The 22,910-nt window shown below is 41.7% G+C and overlaps 1 protein-coding gene across 1 annotated transcript in view; it reads left to right on the top strand.

Annotated features, from left to right (window-relative positions):
• The first annotated feature begins 3,658 nt into the window (after window positions 1-3,658).
• Window positions 3,659-22,910, top strand: part of rai14 (retinoic acid induced 14) — a 29,027-nt gene continuing 9,775 nt past the window's right edge. Inside the window, exons 1-7 of the mRNA XM_076979390.1 lie at window positions 3,659-4,108; window positions 4,652-4,723; window positions 15,137-15,267; window positions 19,165-19,253; window positions 19,389-19,453; window positions 21,017-21,074; window positions 21,741-21,811. Of these exons, the coding sequence (XP_076835505.1) occupies window positions 4,688-4,723; window positions 15,137-15,267; window positions 19,165-19,253; window positions 19,389-19,453; window positions 21,017-21,074; window positions 21,741-21,811 (450 nt within the window). The 5' untranslated portion in view covers window positions 3,659-4,108; window positions 4,652-4,687. The remainder of the gene's footprint in view (window positions 4,109-4,651; window positions 4,724-15,136; window positions 15,268-19,164; window positions 19,254-19,388; window positions 19,454-21,016; window positions 21,075-21,740; window positions 21,812-22,910) is intronic.

The following is a 22,910-nucleotide window of genomic DNA, read 5'->3' as shown; positions in this document are numbered from 1 at the left end:
TATTTTTGTCAATTAATAAAATGCATAGTGATTAAACAAAAAAGATGTCAAATCAATATTTGATGTGACCCTTCTTTGCACAATCTTTGTAGGATTACAGTCAGGCATGGGATTAAACAATTCTACAGATGATAATGATCTTCATATGTAGGTCGAAACACAGTCATTACCTGAAACTGAAACAGCTGTGTAGGAGGTTTAAAACTGGGTGAGGAACAGTCAAACTCTGCTACAAAGGTGAGGTGGGAAAAGACAGTTTCATGTCTCAGGTCATGCACCATGGTGAGACTGAGCACAGCAACAAGCCACAAGGTAGTTACCCTGCATTATCAAGGTCTCTCCAAGGTTTCAAAGCACACGGGTTTCAAGATGTGCTGGACAAGATCTTTTGAAGATGGAAAACGAAACAGGCAACACCCAGGACTGTAAAGCCAGTGGTCGGCCAAGGAAATCTAGTGAAGCAGATGAAAGACAAATCATGTTTAGATGGCCAAAGGGCTGTACAATATTGACTGTCTGCAGTTGGAACATGGTGGAGGTTCCTTGCAAGTTTGTGGCTGAATTTCAGCAAATGCAGTGTGGGATTAGGTCAGGATTAATGGTGTCCTCAATGCTCAGAAATACATCCATCATGTAATACCATCATGGAGGCATTTGATTGGTCCCAACATTATCTTGCAGCAGGACAACAAACCCAAACATACAGCCACTGTCATTATGAACTATCTTCAATGTAAAGAAGATCAAAGATAAAATATATATGTATTCAAATATCAAGTCATATCCACTTCTGGAATAGTGAACATCTCTATAAGAGATCCTGGTAGGATTCAGCGTTTGATATTTAATATACAATAAAAATTGTTTATGAAATATGAAAAAGCAAAGGAATGCATATCATGTGATTATCGTACAGTGCTCTCATATGTGCAGTGCCTGCAGCCATATGTAGTATTGTTCTGTCAACAGCACTCACTAAGCACAGACTCAGTTTGTGGTATCGAATCACACCATGGCCTGTCTCTGATTCTTATTGCCTTTGCCGGTTGTGAAATATAAAGATGGGCAGCTTCCATAAATGTACCCCGAGAGACTCTATGGTGACAGAGAAAGTGTTGAGGAGATGGAGGTTACATGTCTCTGATAGCATGGGGGATGACTAAAGATGATAAAAAGCCACAGAAGCTACAAGAGAACTACACCACCCCCTGCTGGAGAGACAATAATTCAAATGAATATCTCGTAATTGCCCTGCAGGACTTTGTTGGGGCATCAATCAATATGATGGTTCATTTGCATGTATTTATTGAGAACATGTTAATTTGTCATGGTTAATTACTCCTTCATCAACTTTTATAGAAATTTAATTTATTTTTTCAATTATGTACTTACACACATGACTTAATGACTTACGTACTCACATTAACAATTCAAATTTTAATTTCAGTTGATTGTTGGTTGATGTTGTTTGTTTATTTGTTTGTTTTATCATAAACATTGTAGTAAAACAGCTTTACAGAATTGAAGATCCAGACCCACCCTAAACAAGCTGAACATGACAATTCAACTCCCTAAGAGTTCTTCTACAACTTCTTCTACACAACGTTTGTGGAAGTTTATCATGGCATGAACATGGGAGATTTCTGAGGACGAGGAGTTGTTGATAATAATCAGGCTGGAACTACTGAAAGACTCAAACGATTATTTTTTTATTGGAACTATCACTAAAGTGGAATTACAGAAGTAGGATTTTACACATAAGTTGTTGGGGGGGGGGGGGGGGGGATGCGTGTGTCAAACCCTAGACGTCAGATTGGCTACCATGTATGTCAATCAAAATACAACCGTCAGTGCAGATGGATGATAGCCTGTCATTCATCCACTACTTTTTAATGTCATGCGATCTACCCACATTCCTTTGCAATTGACCGACACTTCCTTCGCGATCGACGTAATGGGCACCCCTGCTCTAGACAATCCAGGTGAGGTGGTTCATTTTAAAGTATTTAACATCTACACAATCTACAAAGGTGTGTAATAGCCTGCAAGGTCACAAAAGAGCCGAAGGTATCTTCTAATCTTCTAAGATATCTTCTAAAGGTAATGGTCATGAGTCCACTGTCAGGAGAACACTTACCACACTTTACCATAACAGAACACACTACATTCTAACATAAAAAACTCATCCCTTCTGTGAAACACGATGGTGGTAGTGTTGTAGTTTGGGCCTGTTTTCCTGCAACTGGGCCAGGACGGCTTGCCATCATTGATGGAACAATGAATTCTGAATTATACCAGCAAATTCTACAGGAAAATGTCAGGTCATCTGTCCATGAGCTCAATCCGAAGAGAATTTGGGTCTTGCAGAAGGACTATAACCTTAAGCACAGAAGTCCTTTTACCAAAGAATTAATAAAGAAGATGAAATTGAAGGTTTCACAACCTGGGTTCACAAACCTTCAAGCAGCACTGTACGTTTATGATTATCATCTGGTACATGGTATTGAATGTCATCAGCACAGCAAAGACATGGCCAGCAAATGCCAGGCTTTTATTATCATTATCAGTAACAAGAATAGCAACCATAGCATGATTTAATAGTCGAGGTCCATAGGCTAAAAAAATCTGTCCAATGTACTGCTGCACAAGACACTGAGATTTCCATTGATTGCACTTTAAAATCTACAGTATCTCTTCTTTAAATAGTACATCAGCATTATTTTACTGTGCGTGCAATCAGGATTTTAAAGATTACGTTTTCTGTCCTTCAACTCGCCCATTACTAAAATTGTCATTTCTCATGAATCTCTAATCATGCAGAGCAAAGCCTCTTCTGCAGATTTAATTTTTGAGAAACTCAATATTCTTATGAAGCTTTTCATTGAGTTTAAACACAGTCTAATGGGTCAATCATTTAAACCTTTTTAAAACAGCACATCCACAGATATTACAATTATATAAAATGTTCTCAGATATACATAGCACAGACAAATACACAGAAGACGCACAGGAGTGCTACATTTCAGGTAGAAGATCTATTGTCAGGGTCATGGTGTGAGATTTTAAAAGAATGGGTAGCAATAGTTTTACTGGGCCACAGAAAATATTGCTCCAGGAAGGAGTAGATTGTTTGAACAGAAAAACCCCAGCCAAGATTCTGAGAAAATTGAAAAGGTTACGGGGTGTCTCGACTGATCTGTTGTGCTTTTGACATTTGAAGGATCAAGTAGCCTACATGCATTTATAAGAAAATAAATAATAAGGTGTGTTTGAGGTAGCCACAGATAATTTGACTAATTACCTTCTATATTTATTGAACTTTTAAAATAACCTAATAAAAGTTAGAAAAAAAAAAAAAAAAAAAAAATATATATATATATATATATATATATATATATATATATATATATATATATATATATATATATATATATATTGGACAGTGGTCCGTTAGTTTCAGGACTTCCGTGAATTCTTTTGAGCAAACTCACTTCTGAATTTTAATCATGCTATACCTCCGGAGTTTTATTGTACAAAGTGAATGATCGCTAGAGCGACACAAAGCGCACTCGTTGGTTGTATCCACCTTGCGGCGCACTTCCCAAACATTGGCAATGTTTGCACACTAGCCTCAAATTCATTGTGAAGATTGAACTCAACTGTGCCGGTTGGATGGAAACTTAAGTTAAGTGAATTCAGTAGCAAACAGCCCCCAGAGTCTTTTCTTTCTGAGCTAGGGAGCTGGTACTGTGAAGCAATTTATATTTTCCGTACCGGTTACCCGTGCTGATAGGATATTTTAGCGGTGAAATACTCAGATTTCAATACAGTCACGAGGACACATGGAAGGTGACGTCACTCTGCCCGGGGAACGATCAAAGGCAGAGCGAGCGCTCGCGCGTAGGGTTCCAGACATTTGAATGGGAGTCTTGTCGGCGAACATTTATGTTCTTGCAAGGTTGTATATGCAATAGCTTGTCGCTTATTTCCAGCATTGTGCATTCGAGCAAACCCCGCGCATTTAATACGATGTGAAGTTTTATTGCTCTCTACGGGTCTGTTTGCAACTATTCGTACAACTCCGTGCCGTTCAACTTTTGCAAAGCGGGTAAGTTGAGAATGTAAGAACAGTTATCCTGCGTAATTGTTTCACGAATTCGGAGTCTTTTAATAGCGGTAGTCTTGAGAGGCTCTCCGTAGACGCAGATGAGAACATGTAAGCTAGGCAGCTTTCTGGATAGCAAGCCATACGTAACCATATTGTTTGCATTTGTGCTTGTCATTTCTGTCAGCTAACTTTGTTTGGAATGCAGTGTTACACGTATTCCAGAAGGTTGTTGATAAAAAAACGTTGTTTGCTTTTGTTATCTGATTTATACTACGAGCTACCAAGCTAGCCGATTACTCTCAATGTTCAGGCTGAACTTTTCACTTTCCCGCTGAGGTGCCTCAGCAACAGTGATTGCGCCCTAGGAATATTAATGACTTCAGCTAGTGTGACTGCAGTAGTTCCCTTTTGAAGGCACCTTGGCAGAAGGCCTGTCCACCGTGTGACGTATCAGTTAGGCCACATTATGAGCATTAGTAGTAGACAATCGATGTGCTGGTGTGACCTTGCATTTCAGTGTGTAAAACTTGTGATTTCATTCAGACACGCCTGGATCTGTTGGGAACTGCATGGACTAACATGAAAAGCCTCAAAGCGAAGTTCAGGAAGACTGATGTAAGTACAAACGAGCTCGGAACTGAATGGAGTCGTGTACATGTCATGCATCTGTGGTGTTTAATGGCATAACTGATGTTTATACTGGATGGAGCTCGCATTCCTTTATATCAAAACATTAGTCTAATCGTCTTTAAGATGAAAATGGATGCCTAAATAAAACCGTAAATTGAATGATTTTCTTGTTCATGCCCTTTGAGATTGTGCCTTGGATCTGTGAGACTTCGTGTAGGGAACCAAACCTATGATCCTTCCCAGATAATATGGTACTCGGTTATCAGTGCCTTCATGTTTCTGTATTTGGCTATTTGCTATTTGTAGTTCTGTATTTGCATGTACTCATTTGCATATATTCATTGAATATTCATTAATCATCTTGAATCTTGTAGTTGGTCAAACTGTGGGCAGATGCTTGTCTGTTCTCACAAAACACAAGTGTGTACCTGCCTCCTACCACTGGACAACTTTGGAGAAGGAAGTGTCTGCATAACTGTGTCATAACTGACTCATGGCTGGGAGTGACTGTTCTCTGATGGGAGTTTCTGCCCTCCAGAGAGGGGAAAGAGCTGAAGAGGAAGTGACTAGCTTCCACTGTTTTGTGATTCAGCAGTGACCATAATGGAGGGTCATCACTCATAGTCTCCTGTGTAAGAATTTAGTGGGATGCGAGTTAAATGTTTGTAAATGTAGGCCTGTGTCTTTGCTTGCCTAACCACTGCTCCTTTAACTTGGTCAGAGAGTAAAATGCCGTGATTATTGCAAACAGAATATCATGCAGCACCAAGTAAAAGTTCTGGTTGCTATTGAGGGCAGCACCTGTTTGAACATCCGTGAATGTTCATAGTGGTTAAACTCCCATTTGTGTAACTCATAACAGTGCCTCTCTCCTATAGGCATGCAGCTTAACATCAAAATCTCTCACAAAACGTATTTTATCCAAATGTTAAAGGTTGTTTCAGTGCCAAACATCACCACACATGTTTCAGTTTACTAATTTTGTCAGTCACTATTATCTAAAGCTTCTTTAAGGAAAATCTAAATAATTGCAAAAGCTAAAACAACAGACTGGATAAGTTCAGTCTTTGGAGTTTAAATGTCAGTGTGCATCCTCTCTGAAGACCGCAATGTGCTTCCACTGTGTGCTGCTTTGCCTCAGCTAAAGGGAGCGCCAGGGTAAAGTTTGTGTGCCAAACGGGCCTGGGGAGCCCGGAGACCTGGCATGTGAGAGGCCCTGGTCAGCTGTAATACATTTAACTGTTGTAGCATTTACAGAAGTGATGCTCAACGTCTTCTTTTAGAGGGGGGGGGGGGGGGGTTCATACTGTATGTTTCTGCAATTGAGAAAAAAAATTATATGCACATGTTTGATTCCTTACAATATTTTCATTTGACATGAAAGTGTCTCGACAGGTTGAGATAAGGCCTACTTTGCATAAAAAATGATAAAGTTCCTTATTTAAAAAATGACCTGTAACTGGTGGCAAATATTGTGCAAAACAGATTAAACTCTGTATAGTTAAATAGTAGGTGTTCTTAACAGCTTGGTTGCTTGGTAACAGTCTTTTACAAGAGGTTTAGAAATAAATCCACCTACAACTGAATTCCATCAATAGTGGCGTTATGAAGCTATGTAGGTTGGCCTTTCTATTATGTGAAGATATAAGTAAAAGCGTATATATCTTTTGTGTGTGTGTGCATTCAATTGTTTTTCTAATGATCTGTCCGTTTAAAAGCATTGTGCTTAGGCCAAGCCTCTGCCTTTTCTTTGAGTGTGTGACCAGTTAAACTCCTAATTTCTGTACCATGTGGTATAGGACATACTTTGGAAAGAGAGTAATGAAGAACCATAGAAAGAAAATAGCCTCTTGATTATATTTTAGGTTTTGTGTCGGCCACAAACTGTTTAGGAATGTCTTTTAGAGCCAGGCCATTCATACTTGGACAAAACAGGAGATCAGGAGAGCCAATATAAATATCTGAGGCCAGCAGGTTGTTGAGTAGATCTGGTAATGCTGCAGTATGTTTTACATGTTAGATGTTCATGATTTAATATGGCAACAGATGCATCATTAATTACATCTCCATGTTTTTTTGTCTTCTAAGCTTATGGCCGTGGCTGTGTTCCCAACGTTCCCAAGCTTCTTGTACGGAGTGGTTTAGAATCAAGTTCATGTCGAGCACTTTGTGCATTTAAACTAAAGCATGTGGCTTAAATGCAGTGAATTGTGCATCTCTGTGACCTGAATTGTGTGTGCCTGCCTAAAATAGCCATCCAAGTAATCTTCTGCAAAGATCTTGCATCCAGGTACTGCTGTGCATGAATGTGTGTTTTGGTAGTAATATGAGAAGTGTTTGTTTTGTTATGAACTCACTTGTGGGTCATGTGTGCAAGATTTTTCTTTCTTTAAAGAAAACATCTGAGCATTCCAGCTCCTGTGTAGTGGTTAGGTGCTACTTCCACACTAGATACCAGCCAGGAGCTGCCATGTACACCATGGTATGTAAACTACTGGCATCTTATCTTTTTTCTGAATTTTTGAACTTGTTGAAACTGGATTGTTTCAGTTTTGTGTTGCAAGTTATTTGTTTGGCCATCACTGTAGATGTGTATGTTATGTATACATGGCTTGGTGCAAGGGTACATTCATGGTACGCTGACAGTACAGGTCGAAAAAATTGTGGTGTGTAATCAGCATCTTATGAGGCTCACAATCTCATTCATTTGTATAGTGCTTCCGTATTTTGCTTAATAAAGTTGTTTTGCACAGATGTACTGGCTGTCTGGGATGCTAGTGAAACCTGCATGATTTACTAGGTGATGATTCATTAGTTCATTCCTTCATTTTGTTAGGCTTGTAAAGTAGCTTTTCTTCAGAGTTCCAGAGGTGAGTGAAATATATCATGTGACATACAATAATTACAGGCTGGGGATTTTAACTCTTAAGCCCAATAATTTAATAGAGGTAGAATATTTGAGTTATTAAATGCTGCTATGTTAGTTAGCATGTGTTATGCATTAGCATGTTATGAATATTAATTAGTCATGCATATGTGTTATGATAGATCACTATAGATTTCTACCAGAGTGCATATTATACCTCATTTGGAATCTACTCATGACCAAAGCCATAAATGCATAAATATCCTCAGTACTCTACCACATTCACTGACACACAGGCATGCAGTGAATCAATTTTAAACTAACTGAAGCATGAGGAATTTTTCACTCTGTCTGATTAACTATATTTGTTAGGACAGAATATTGGTACCTTTCTTGTGAATTAAGCAGAAAAAAATTTTTGTTGCAGCTGTACAGTTTTTTGGAAGCCTATTTCTGTTGTTTTGAAATGTTATACTTAATTGAGTCTAGCTGAGTGACAAGTTTGCGTGTATGTAAAAATGGATATCAGTGGTGTCTGGATAGTTGTAATGCCATCCGTGTTTTAAATGGTGAGATGATCTTTTGTAAGTTATGACTGGAGGGACTACAGAAACAGTTTCTGCCTTGTAAACAGAAACCTGCATGACCTGAAGTCCTTGTGGTACTGGGGTACCAGAAGTGTGTTTGTGGACTGAATTTGGGTCATTGATATTTTGATGCAAATCCTTCTTCTGAGCTTCTGGACTACAGCAGACAGGTTACACACTAATGTCTCACACTAATTGTCCTGGTCTGACCCCCTTAGGAGACGTTGTCTTTTACTACATGGATGTTAAAGAGGAGGACCTGAGCTGTGAGCGCTTAAGAACATGCCAAGAACATCTCAAACTGACACGTTATAAATAGCTGTGGCTATTGACAGGGCCAGGTGTATATAAATTTGCATATTCTCACATGTCAGTCAACATCAAAACAATCAATTAAATAAGCATGCAATGTATTAATTTATTACAAATCACACCTCATGTTAATTACACATTTGATTGAATTTAGGTTCTCATGTTTCTTTGCTGATCTGTAATTTTTCATTCATTCATTTTGCCTGTGGTTAAATTCTGTGGTATATCCGCTTTAGGGACTGACAGTTGCTTCCAGCTACAATATGCTATGTGAAGAATCAATCAGGATTAAGTTGGTGACTTCAGACAGAGCTCCAGGTGACCAATCAGAATAAATTTAGCTGGATGGTAAAGTGAGAGAGAACGGACACAGCAGCTACTGCTAGTATGAAAGGACTGTATCAGACTGTATAAGACCAGTCCCAGCTGCCAAGGCTGAGCAGATTAATCCCCCCCACCCCACACACACACACCTCCCTCCCAGCCGCACCCATTATAAGTTCATGTCTTATCTGGATTATACAGTAAACCCTCTTGCTTAATGCAGCGGTCTGAATAACCAGTGCTAAACTGCATGCAATTGTGGAAAGAGGCAGATTTCAGAAGCACCAAAATGATCTTATAATATCTTGCAGGTACTTATGACGTGCATGCCATGGACAGTTGAGGCTGGTGACTGCTGCTTATGTTTAGAATAGATCACAGGCACTTAAAAAAAATTGATCAATAGTGAGCAATTTTATGTGAGAATAAATCTGACACCACGTTCTGCTTCAACCCTCCTGTCTCCCTGGTTTAAACTCAAAGGCTGAAGTAATGGCACAGGTAGCTGATCTGAGATAAAGAAACCAGCGCACAGGAAATTATATTGACATTAAAGTTTAGTACTTCCAAATAAAACATTCAATCGTGCATTCAGAAACTCTCAAAGTAACTTTGCAGCACATGTGAATAAAGCGTTAGTAAAGCGCATCGCATCACAATAGCAAAGCACTTTTTTTGGATTTTTGATTGTTCTTGTTTAATGGTTTGTCAGGTTCAAAGTAATTGTTTAGCCTTGCAGTATTTTTGTATAGTGCTCACATAATAATGTTCTGTGACCATTTTCTTGGAAATTAATTAAACATCATGCTACATATGTAGCACCACTACGAAATGGCCTTTTGTATTAAATCCTATATATTTAAGAATAGGAAAGGCTCTTTGTCTGAAAAGGATGTGTAGTGCCGCAGTTATTTGGCATTGCCTCAGAATTAAAACCTACACAGACTAAGTTCAGGTTTTTCTGAAGAATGTGAGGGAGAGTCCAAAGAATGCCGAAGGGAAATGGCTCTATTTTTAGCCTTCACTCCTTCGCCTTTACAGGCATAAACTCATCCTTCTCTGGGCCGTGACCCAGGCAGCCTCTGGGGCTGCTGCCCAGTGCGGTGTACATGGGTTCTCGTCAGTCTCCAGCATGGTGGTAGTCTACACTCTGTCTCCGCCCATACAGCCCCCCCACCTCAGCCAGGGTAGGTCAGGCCCGAGGGAGGACGGGGAGGATAGAGTCCCAGGAAGAACATGGACAGAGTCCAGGTTTAAAAAAGCACAAGGACACGTCCATTTGTTTTTTGGGGGGGGTGATGTATGTTCAAAGCTAGGTGAAGCCCTTGGCTACAGAGTTTTGGAGCTTTTGTAATCTATTCGTGTGGATTCGTGCCTGAAATCGGGTCTATACTTGTTTCTGCCTGCCAAAAGCTTAGATGCACTATTTGACATTTTGTTTTTTATTGTTTAAGCAGTTTTGCCTCTTGTTTGTGAGAAGGCACATTGTTTTCAGACATGATTCACGTTGTCTTCGTTAGCAAATACTGGAAGTCTTAACTACTCCATTATGGTCCAGGACCGCGGATATTTCCCCTGGCTTACTCAGAGGTGCTCTGCTTTGCAATGGGATTACGCAGGAATGCCTCAGTATCTTCTATAGATTTGCATGGTAGGGCTCAGCCAGCAGCTGCAGTGTTTCTTAACCATCAGATGTGACAGACTGTATTCATTTCCTCCTACAGTTGTGTGCAGCTCACAATTATTGCACATTGGCTAATTTGTACAGTATGTGGCAACATGACAGCAGAGCTCGGGGGCTCGGGGCTTTGTCAGTGTGTTACTGGGGATCGAAGGGTGAGGGTCAGGGGGGTTGGTTTGGGTGGGGGGGGTGCAGAATGTTTAAGCCCAGATCGTTGCTGTGGGTGAAAATATGGCCAAGACTTCAGTAGAAATCTGAGTGGGTTTACCAGCTGTTGCTGGTCTCTGCTGACCAGTATAAATCTGAACTAAAGCCTTTTCCAGGTCTCCCTGGCACTTCTAGAAGATTCTCCTGGATACAGTGCCGCTCTCTAGAGAGCCGAGTCATGCGTGAAGCATTGTGCAGGACAGCAGAACACGACATTCCTGCCTGGCCGTTCCTGCCTGGCCGTTCCTGCCTCACCATTTCTAATTTCAATGTTTAACCAATATGCCACATGCCTGAAGATCTGGTAATAATCTTAAGGGACATTACGGTCTTAGTGGACTTTTGCCATCATAAATTAGCATGGCTAGAGAGTGCAGTGAAAACTAATTTCTAACAGATACTCCTTTTCCGTCATATTCTTCATGAATGCCATAGGCGGTAGACTATAATTGTTTAATATTCTCATCCTCTTGTTTGATACTATAATGAATACCGTGGAAGGATCAGCAGATCTGAGTGGCTCTCCCTTTTCATGCATTAATTGTCTTACTAATAACACCGTGCCAATATTTTGCCATATTTTGTCTATACCCATTGGCGTATCTGTCAGCAGTGGGCCTGCCGGTCCTAAGAACATGTAAAGCCAGTTCTGAAAAGGCTGAGGTGATTATTCTGCATTTTTCCTCCAAGCTGTCAATCAAATAATAATAAACACACGCACAATATCATAATGGGCTTCGGTTCCTCCAGGGTCCTTGCGTGTGAGTTTGCGTTATACACCTCGTTTTGCCATGTGTGGCCATTAGCAGAGATACCCCCATTACTAACACGAAACTGTGCCAGGCTGGAACAGAGACTTGTGTGATAAGAGGTCATAGCCCAAGCTTTTCTCAGATTGTACTGCTTCAGACTCAAAATATGAGAAGCTATTAGTTTGCAAGCCAAGCGGTCCAGTGACTGGTTCACATGAGGTATCGTTGTACATGAGTACATGATCCCTTTGGCCTGTGTGCAACCGCAGGCGGTCTAAACTTTGTTAGCACAAGTGCCTTCTTTGTTACGCACATTTCTCATGCTTGTTTTCAGTATCAATCCTGTGCAATTGATAGTAATGTGTTTAGAGGCTTTGCTGAATATAACATCGATATGTATCATGTGGATAAATGAGTTACGTAATAGTATTGGAACAGCTAAAATCGTTTTATTGGATTAAATTAACATTATTGCAGCGTCTAGACATCTAGGTGTTGGCCCCTAAAGACCAAAGCAAATGTAACACTGGAAAGCAAAGAACTCCCTTGACTTGGAAAACTTGGAATCACATTTAAATGGGAAATGCATTATCCTTGAACAGCACTGCAGGAACAGACCCATAACGGGTAGGCTAGATGTTAAACATGCAGCAACTCTATAGATTTTAATAGTCACATTATAGTAACTTTTGACCCTGTGTATCCAGGTGGGGCGAGTCTGCTCATTTTCACATGAATATTATTCACGGTGTTTTGCCATAATGGATGGAAAATGGAGCGCTACTGACTCTGCATGGCAGCTCTCCCGTTCTCACTGGGTGGAGGGGGAACCGGAGAAGAGTGTCATCACACTAATCTTTGTAGATGATGCCATGTAGCTGGCTGGATCAGAGATCCACTGAGACACCGGTGTTGAATCAGATGTCAGCAGAAGTGGACTAGATTATTGCCGCCTTTCAGAGATGACTGCAGTTCATTGTGGTCAGGCTCAAAGCTTGAATAAAGGTGCTTAGCTTATCTGTTGGTCATATCTGTGGTTATTCCTTTGGTGTCTGAGGTGGAGTTCACTATACTGACATTCTCAATTCAACACATTATATCCATTAATTTTCACCATTGTATCCAAATGGTGTACGGGAATAGAATACTAAGGCCTGTTGGGTTTATACTGCCGGGTTGCTTAGTTTATATTACTCGTCTCTGCTGCCTTGTGCCCCTTAAATATTGCTCTGCTGAGGAAGAATTTAATCAGATAACAGTTAAGTGTTTACATTAAGAAATGGGTGGAGAGGTTTCCATGTTCCCCGATGGGTTACAAGTCACTCAGCCTTCTTCCTGATAAGGTGCCGTATGACTGGGTCAAAGCTGATGGAGGTCTACATGATTGTTGGAGAAGTACAGGAAGTGGAGTAAATGCCTGTGTTTCTGGAAGTCTGCGCGATTTGTAGATTTATAGATTTGCCTGGTGTCTAGATTAGGATCAGTCAGTAATAGAATATTTTGAGTTTTGTTACTTGGTTTAAAATTAATTGCCTAATTTATTGTTTCTCAGTCCTGGATCTAGAGAAGGCATTCTCTGTACATTTTAATGTTCTGCCTCTTCAAACACTCTTGAAGCACTTGTGAACGCGTTGTCAGGAGTGTGAGAGCACTTTGAGTTCTACAATTTGCAGGGCAGGTTTGCTGCAGGTCCAGCGCTGAGCAGCAGTGATTCACCTCCTGTCCCGTAGAACTGACCAGTAGTGTGCAGACATCACAGAGTGCTAATGTCTTATAGCCAGTTCTATGGGTTGAAACACGTCACACAATAAAGCCTGATTTCAGAGGGTCTGTGAGCACAGGGCACTTCCCTGCAAGTATTTGAGGCCTTGCATGAGTATTTCTTGCACATGTTGTTCATATTAAATGTTCACGGCCGACTGTTGGGGGGGTGCCGTTTGTTTTTGATTGTGCAAAAACGAGCAGCTTCTGATTTTGATTGATCTGGAATTTGTATTCTCTCCCTCAGCCCCATTTCCCCAGTCACAGCTTCTGACAGCCGATGCATCATGTTGCTTAAAAGTGGCTGTAGCCCACCCGTTTGAATCAAATGGGCAAGATGAATCAAACCATTGACAGTAGTCTATTTCACACCAGTCACAAGGAGAGCTGTATAGAGCACAGTGTGACGCCCTCAAGCAGTGAACAATTTATACATTTCTGCATCTTATGGCTTGCAAATTACCTATATCACAAACAAACTAAACCGTGTCGTAGTGAAAGTGATCCAGATATGTGTCAATAAATGTTTTTTTTGTGTTTGCTAAAACATTGGCCTTAAAACGAATATAATTCAGTGCAGCAACACAAGAATAAATAAAGCTTGATCTCTTTTGTTTCAGAAATAAATGCTAATTTGCTTTGTAAGTTTGGTTTTAGCTGCACCAGGTGACTGTGAATTGTAGGTCAGATACAAGCAGTTTACAAATATAGCACCGCGGAGTTTTCCATAATCTGTCAGCAGGAAGTGTAGTATTGCGATGCCTTCCAAAAATAGTGACGGGCTCTAGAAGGGCCCTCCACATTTTTTTGGCTGACCTCTGCGGACCACCTTCCTCCTGGTGCTTTAAACGCTGCCTTCTCTCCTCTCACAGTCTAAAATAAAATGCTGAGCGATGTCATCCAGAGTTCCTATTTATTTCATGCTGCCTCATCTTTAGCGTTATGGCCTTAACCGACTCCTTAAAAAAACACACCCACACACTGTAACAGAGAGCTAGCTGCCTGGCTCTAATGTTTGTTACCGTCCACTGGGAAAGTGCTCACACCGCAGATGACTTTGAGGGGACCTTTTCGGGTGGATGTGGCCTCGTGAGCGTGGTGGTGCTCTAACCTCTCCACCTCTCAGTCACAGGGGTCGTTTCAGAGGGCCGGGACATTGTCATTCCTAAATGTTTTTCTTTCTCGTTTGTTGTGACAGGACATTGTTGTGCTCGCTGACTCATCGGTGCGCTTGCTTTTCATGTGTTTTTGGTATTTATTACAGAACTATGGCAAAATTTTATAACTTAGCTGGGGCAGTAATGGCCTTGTTGTAGGGAACTGGTCTTGTGACCGGAGTGTCGTGGGTTCGATTCCCAGACCTGAGGCCATGACTGAGGTGCCCTTCAGCAAGGCACTTAACCCCAACAGCCCCCTAGTAATCACTAATGTGTGTGTGTGTTCTAACTGCAAAGATGGGTAAAAAGTGGAGGACAAATTTCGATTGCGGTGAAAAATCACAATTGACAAAATATGGCACATTTAACTTGATATAGGGGGATGATGTGAAGGTTGTGCGATACGCAAATAATCTAATTTGAAACGCATCATCTGTACAAGTCCATTTGAGTATAAGGGAAGTGCTGTAATACTCCGTTTCAACATGCCCGTTTTGACAGCTGTTCGAGTAATGAGTGCTATTTCAAGGTGACCTTGTCCCCCGCCATTCAGCAAACACTTGACACAAAGACGTTCATTTTCCAGCCTTAATGAGCTTAATAAATTTTTGTAACATGCTAATTTCATCGAATTAATTAGCATTAATTACAGAGTTCACACTCCATTCAGAGAATCCCGCACCTATACCGACGACCTTTTGACTCGTCTGCTTTGTTGGCGTAATGAAACCGGCGTTCTTCTGGTCCTCAGGCCAACGAGTGGAGCAGGAACGACGAGCGTCTCCTCAGTGCTGTGGAGCACGGCGAGACGGACAAGGTCACGACGCTCCTGGCGAAGAAAGGAGCCTGCGCCACCAAGCTGGACAGTGAGGGCAGGTCTGCGTAAGTACGGAAGGGTCAGAGGTCGGCCATCGCGCCTCACCTCCACGCACAGGGCTACGTTAAAGGAGAACACATTCAGAACCGGCTTTGAGGTCTGTTTAGCAGGGCGGATGAAAGTTGAAGCTCCAGATACGTGCCGCTGCTGCTCTGATATTACAAATGCATCTTGTTCCATCGTGGCAGTGCAGATGTGGCATGGTCACACGTCGTAATCAAATTGCATTTTCCATTTAACACCTTTTGCTCATTTCTCAAGGCCCTCTGGATGCCCAGAATGTGCTGAAAAGAACTGAACCAATGCCAAGAACGTCTCCGGGAGACTCAGACTGACATTAGGGTTGTGCGATTGCACCCCGTTGTTTTAAACTGGGGCCTATTTCACTGCCAGGTTGCTTTGTCAACCATTTCATGTTTTAGCCAATGCATTGTTATGGTTTCACTTCCTTTTTTAATTTCACTTTAGTTTTAAAGTGTGTGACAGGGCTAATGTTTTATTTTTATGCGTTCTAATTAGGGATGCAAATTATCGATTAATTCATTAATCGTTAGTTGACTGATCTTATCGATCGACTTTCGATTAATCGATAAGCGGCGTTTTTCACCTGAATTTCAGTGTTTCAATAGGGCTTTTAAAAATATCAGCTAAATATACTGCTCAAAAAAATTAAGGGAACACTAAAATAACACATCCTAGATCTCAATTAATAAAAATCTTTGAAATCAGTTGAAAATCTCTCATTTCTACATGTTGTCTGTTCCATTTGCACAAGAGCAGTTGAAATTGATTCACAATCAGTGCTGCTTCCTATCTGAACACGAAGTGTGGATGACTTGGAGTTACATTGTGTTGTTTAAGTGTTCCCTTTATTTTTTTGAGCAGTGTAGTTAAAACACTTTGTTCAAAAAGTATATATAATATTATGATAATTATATTGTATTATATTATATATTGCTCAAGTAATTATGCATGAGGAAATTTTTATGGTATAACAAAATACATTCTTTCATTTTAAAAAAGGAATAAATTAAGGACTGGCTCAGTTCAATTTGAAACATTGACATTAAAAAAAAAATGTTTAAAAAAAAGAAGAAATTAAATAGAGAGCCAAACAGAATATTATTGAGCCCATGTTTGGACAATGTTTCTAGCTTTGTAGTGAACACATGCTGTAACGCGACCGGAGAGTGCCCAAGTTTCCACAACATCATTGAGCTTGTCAGTTAAACTGTCAGCGGTGTGTCTATCCGACATGTTCGTCGTAATCAGCACTGCAGATTTTAGCTGCCAGTTCTCGTCAGTGTAGTGGCACGTCACGGTAATGTAACTTTCTGTTGTTAGAGCCGTCCAACAATCTGTTGTAAGGGCTACAGTAGTAGCAGTAGATAGCTTTGTTTTTAGCTCACTCGTATTTTTTTGTAGCGAGCTTCGAAAACGCTCGCCTTCCCAGTGTAGCTGTGATTTTAGGTTGACCAGGTGCACTGGTGATATGCAGGACAGCTGCATGCATGGTGTTCAAATGATAATTGAGTGAGCTAGTGGAACTGTTGTACTTCAATACCGCATTACACACAGAACATTTGACTTCTTTGCCTAAATTAACAATGTTGAAATTGTAGCGACTACTACTCCTCGCAGCGAATTCCCTAACAGACAGGCACTTGGCCCTTTAAGTGACACTGGGAGAGCGGCGCCTGCGCGCGCCAGGGGAGGGGAAGCTATTGTTTGAGTTGCGTGGAAAATAAAGTTTCCCTCCTTGGGATTTTCTGGATTACGCAGTTTCTGCCTCGTTTCCCGAACACGCTTCAAAATGGTCCCACACCGCACGTCTTTTCGCCCGCTTCATTTTGTTTTCCACTCTGGTCTTTCGCGACACGTGTTCACCTCTCGTTCTTACGCTCTGTTCAAGTTAATACAGGAGCGCTCTCTAATGATTAATCGTGATTAATACATTTTGATCGAGTAACGTCTTAATCGACAATTAATCGAAAGTCGATTAATCATTTGCATCCCTAGTTCTAATGTCCACTGACCAAATATTAAACTGTCATTCTCCCTTTGGCTATGTTTTATGCTCTTTTATATACACTGGCAATCTTCTTGCAAGTATTTAAGTGTTTTAGTAACTGATTCCAACCCCAGAGCAGCGGAAGATGAAGTCCTGGTCTGATGTCTTTACTACAGATGTAATGCATTCAAACACTACTGACCTGAATTCCTAGTGCATAGTCTCAGTGCAATTGACTGAGAGGAAACTTCATCATAAACTCACAATAACTCTTTATCTGACCATGTGAAATGGCCATTGTGTTGAGCCACAGGAGTCTTGGCAAGCTGGTGGAACGTAAGCTGTATAGACCACAGGCTTGTGTGGTATTCTGAGACGCTCCAATTGCCATGAACACGTCCAATTTGTGGATAGACTGCACATGAGATCCTTTATAATTTGCTCATTACATTCTCTGCTTATCATATAATTCACATTTAAAAGTACTCGACTTGGCACACGATTATATTAATGCTAGAATCATTGTCTTCAAACACTGATTATTACTGGTTTCAGCTATAACAAGTTTTATCTTTGAATTTTAATTTTAATTGTGTAAGTTGATTGTGTGAATGAATGCAGTATAGGGTTACAAGAATGTTAGAAAAGGTTAGTGAGTGTTATATATGCAGAAAATGTTCAACAGAAAGGTATTCTCCACCCATATTTGAAGTGGATTGATGCATTGGTATACTTTTAAAAGTCCATTTAAAGGTGTTAAATTTCCTCCTTGTAGTAAAAATGGATTTTGCGGGGAAATAACCAGACAGATATGAAGGTGATGCACGATTGGGTGGTCTGTGATATTTATAAATAAACCTGAATTTTGATCAAACAAATCATGATTGACTCAATCACTTAAAAACATGATTTTGCTCCACAAGCTTGTTACAACTTGAAATTGTTGTTGTTTTGGTTCTTTTGGATTTACCATGATGAATGCATCATGTTTTGCAAAACGCAATGTATCCTAGAGAATCTTTACAGGACAATAAACATTTCAAGCAGTGTCCACTGAGATCAGGTGAAGAGACAGCTGTGTCCTCCAAGAGGTGCAGTGGAGTGATACAGCTGTGTCGTCAAAGACATTGTGCAGTGGAGTGATATCATGGCTCCAGCTGGACCCTCTTGTTTGAATGTGTTGGAACAGATTCTGAACAGATCGTGTATTTTGCGCTCTGGCTCTGATCTGACGATGCTTTTTTACATCTGTGAACTTTTAGATTACATTTGCTTTGATCCTGCTTCATCCTTACTTTTTCGATGAAGACTGAGTCTTGTGAGCATCTGTGCCACACAGAAGCGGGTGGTGATGAGATGGTAGATATCGACCATTAATGTGCCTCAAAAGCACCGGGGAACTGAACTGAATTGAGACTCTATGGCTGGTAACACTGCAGGATTTTAGTATGGCTGGTTTCCCATGGGCCAGAGATTCCAGGAGTTCCAGGGAATTGGAGAAAGTATGCACTTCATACATGAATGACTGACAATGACGTACGATGGATTAATGATTAAAATCACTCGCATGCTTCCTCTAGTAAATCCTGTCTGAAGATCTTGTCTGTGTGTTGCTGTGCGTTCTTTAATGCTTCATCAGGTCAAGTCAAAAGCGCATTGCTCTAGTGCTGTAAGCTGGCACCGGTGAACATGGTTGTGTTTGTGTTCCTCTGCGATTGCTCATAGATCCTGGGACTGTTGGCAGAAGACGATGGCCATGTTATTATGATATGCGCTTTCCCAGTTCAGCATGTATCCTAGTGCACCATGTAATCATAATGGAATTATCAAGTGCACATTCTCAAAGTGTGTGTGTGTGTGTGTGTGTGTGTGTGTGTGTCCTCTCCCTCAGTCTCCATGTAGCAGCCTCTCGTGGACAGGCCGAGTGCCTCGCTGCTATTCTGACTCATGGAACTGACGTGTCCGTGGTGGATGGTTCAGGTTAGGCTCTCTGGGACCTAATGATTCCCCACTGGTCTGTGAATAACAGTGTCGCACTATTAACACACACTCCACTCTTGACGTCTCTTAGATCCTGCTGAATGTAGGTCTCACTTTTCTTCCTGTTTGCACCAGGTTCCAGTGCTTTACACCTTGCTGTCAAAAACAACCAACTAGAGTGTGCCAGAAAACTCCTGCAGGTAATATAGTGTTTTTAATATAATCTGTTTTTAACCTTGAATCTAACAAAGTGCGTAATATGTCCCATATTATTGGGTATCCTAACAGCACACCGTGTTTTACAGTCAGTCAGGAAAACGCCATTAACAGGCCATTTAGTGTTCAATATGAGGTGATATGAGGTATCTGTCTTTCATGCCTAAAAGCAGTTCATTCTCCAGTCTATTCTCCGGTCCCTTTTTATTTAAACTTTGAATGTAAAATTTAAACACCCCCCACCACCACCACCACCACCACAAAAACATTTATTCATCGTGCATCTTGTTGCTATTTGAGTTGTTATGAAACCAAATAATCCAGGCCAGTCAGGCGATTATGTGTCGGCGTTTGTTTGTGTAGCCCGATCGTTCCCAGCAGGCACTGCTCTAGTGTGAACGCAGCCTTAAGTTATGTGAAGAACGTAGCAATCTGCCATGAGCCGGCAACTGGTTCACTACACTCAAGAATTAATTCACATTTGGCAGATGTGAATTACAAAACCTACTTCCTGTCTTCTCACGTGCTGTTCAGAAACCAGTGCTGAGTTGGAATCTGTGTCCAGTGAAGATATTGCACGTGTGATGCATCACTGATAATGAACCTGTGCACAGACACACTGACGCAGTTTAACGGATGCTTTTCTGCAGAGCTACTTACAAAATTACTTTTAAGAAGGACTTTGGCATATTTTCCAGATCTGCGCTGTGCACCTTTACTAAACGATGGGCCAGCTGCTGCATACTTACCTGGCCGTGTGGTTTGGCTCACGTGAGGCTTTGAGCTGCCCACGCACGCTGTTGGCACGTGACCCTTCCCATTCGGGTGTGACTGTCCCCCTCCCTGGCCGCTCCAGCCGGCCGAGCTGATCCTCCTGTAGCCTGATCTAGAGAAGCTCTCTCGCCTAACCTGCTCACGCCACCACAGCCACACCAGTCTTTCCATTCAGTCCTGGGATTAGCGGACTCCGGTTCATGTACAAACGTGAGCGCTTTGGGAAATGCCTACACAGATGTTTTCATTGAACAGGTTGGTTGCAGGACTGGTTCATCGGGTTTGCATCTTTTATATAAACGCAATTATGTTTATCCCCTTTTAACCTCTCCTGCTGCAAAGGTGATCGGCCCATACTTTAAAAGTGAAGCATTCAGCTCACAGGCGGTCTTGTACATTTCGTAACTTCTGTTCATGTAAAAAGCTTGACTAGCGCTGATCAGAACTCCCTGATCAGTACATTCGCACCATGTGGACTTCACACAAAACAAAGAAGCCAAAACCACTAATGGGCGTCTGCAGTCAGATCTGAGGTGTCGTACCTCACTCCTCAAATTGTGCTTCCTCAGCCGTGAGCGCTGCTCTGACACACTGTTAAATCTTTAATAGGAGAGAATGCTATGAGCATCCATTACCACTCCTCCCCCAAAAACGCCCCTCGATCGCTGTAAGGCAGCTTTGTTTCAGTCTAACGTCATTAACGAGAATACATGAGAATTTGGGGACAAGACGTTGATGTTGATAGTGATGTAATGCTGTGTTTGGTCCTACAGAGTAAATGTGTGGTTGATGCTGTGGACTGCTCTGGGAGGACAGCTCTTCACCTCGCAGGTAAGAGGGAAACCAGGCCAGGGATCCTGTAGATTTAACCACACTGTTTGGAGTTGGACTTATTTTTTTGTTCTGCCTGATTGTCCTCTGTGCACTAGTCTCAGCAGGACGTCTGTCCTGAACGAACCTTATTAAAACCTGACTGTATCAGACTGCTGGAAAAAGCTTTTGCAGGCAGTGAGAGTTTCAACTTGTGAGAAATTGCCTCTCGGCGAGCCAGATTGCCCCTGAATTCGAAAGAAAGCTGTACTGATGGTGCCATTACATCTGTTGACCACTGAACCTTTTGCCAGCACTTTGTGTTTGTGCCATCAGGATAAAAATACAGGACAGAGTTGGAAAGCCAACAGCCACCTGCCCCAGGCAGGATGGCAGCCAGTCAGGTTACTGTGGGGTAGAAAGGAACAGGCTGACCACCCGCATGCCAGTCGATGGTAACTGCGGGCTCCTTTTGTGTGCGTAGCATATGGAGGACTCATTTTGTTAGGGTGGGGTGTTGATTTGTTAGGAGGAAATGGTAGAAAAATGGTAGAAACGTTGAGTCAGGCTGCGCCACTCCACGGGACAGTGTGAACACACTGATTACTGCTGTAAGGATGTTCGGTGTTTTACATGTAGCTCTTCAGCAGGAAGATTAAGGCCTGGTGTTTTTGTTCTGTCTCACAGCTGCGAGTGGAAACGTTGGGATTGTCCAACTTCTGTGTGAGCACAAGTGTTCGGTGAATCTCAAAGATGCGGTACGTAGACACGGCCTGACCGTTCTGGAGGCCCCTCACCCAACACACAGTCCACGTTCCCCACTCCCCTCTGCCCGGTGGCCACTCCCCTCTGCCCCTTGGCCACTTCATTGCACATGTTGCTGCTATCCAAATGGTGTCTGCGGATTACCTCAGCCACGTGCGACAATAAACACACAACCGCACACCCGCCTTGTTCTCTCTGGAGTTCAGCTCGGTGCTGTGGTTGTGGTCATTATAGTCTTCCACTTGCAGACTTGAGGTCTCCATGAGAACGAGATTGCTCTGTATGCCTCTACTGTTCCCTGCCCCTCTGCTGGGCATTAGGCCATTTGTTAAGCTGATTGTTGTCTGGTTTATTTCAGGCACACTGATTCTCTCCCTAATTATACATGACTCTCTCCTCTCCTCCTCTCCTCTCCTCTCCTCTCATCTGCTGTCCAGTCTACCTCTCTTCACCTCTCCTGTGATGTCTTATCTTTTCCTTTCATCTCTTCCTTATACAGTTGTAGCCAAGGGTTTTGAGACTGACACAAATTTTGGTTTTCACAAAGTTTGCTGTGTCAGTTTTTATGATGGCAATTTGCATCAACTCTAGATTGCTATAAAGAATGATCAGATTGTAGTTTAAATTACAAAGTCATTCCTTGCCATGAAAATGAACTTAATCACAAAATTACTGCATTCTAGCCACCGAGTTTCAGCCCTGCCACAACATGGCTTGCTATCATTATTTCATTGATTTTCTCGTTAGCGCTGGAGATTGTGTTAATGAGGACAAGGCAGCTAATCTCACCCTGTCGTGCTGATTAGAAGAGCAGACTGGTTGCTTCAGAATGGTGGTGCTTTAAACATTTCCTTCTGTTAACCGTGGATATCTCAAAGCAAACATGGGCAGTCATTGTTGCATTACATCAAAAATGCTTCACAGTCAAGGACATTGCTGCTTGTAAGATGGCACCTAATTCAGCTATGCATTCAATAACCAATAACTTCAAGAAGAGAAGTGAAGAGGCTTCATGTCAAGCAAGTGACAGGACCGTCTCCTAAGCAGGAAGGAGCTACGGGATCGTTGAGTCACCATCAGCGCAGAGCATGC

This window comes from Brachyhypopomus gauderio, chromosome 18 (genome assembly GCF_052324685.1).
Source record: "Brachyhypopomus gauderio isolate BG-103 chromosome 18, BGAUD_0.2, whole genome shotgun sequence".
Lineage (NCBI taxonomy): Eukaryota > Metazoa > Chordata > Actinopteri > Gymnotiformes > Hypopomidae > Brachyhypopomus > Brachyhypopomus gauderio.
Note: the sequence above shows the minus strand (reverse complement) of the source record. Positions and strands in the feature narration are given on the sequence as shown.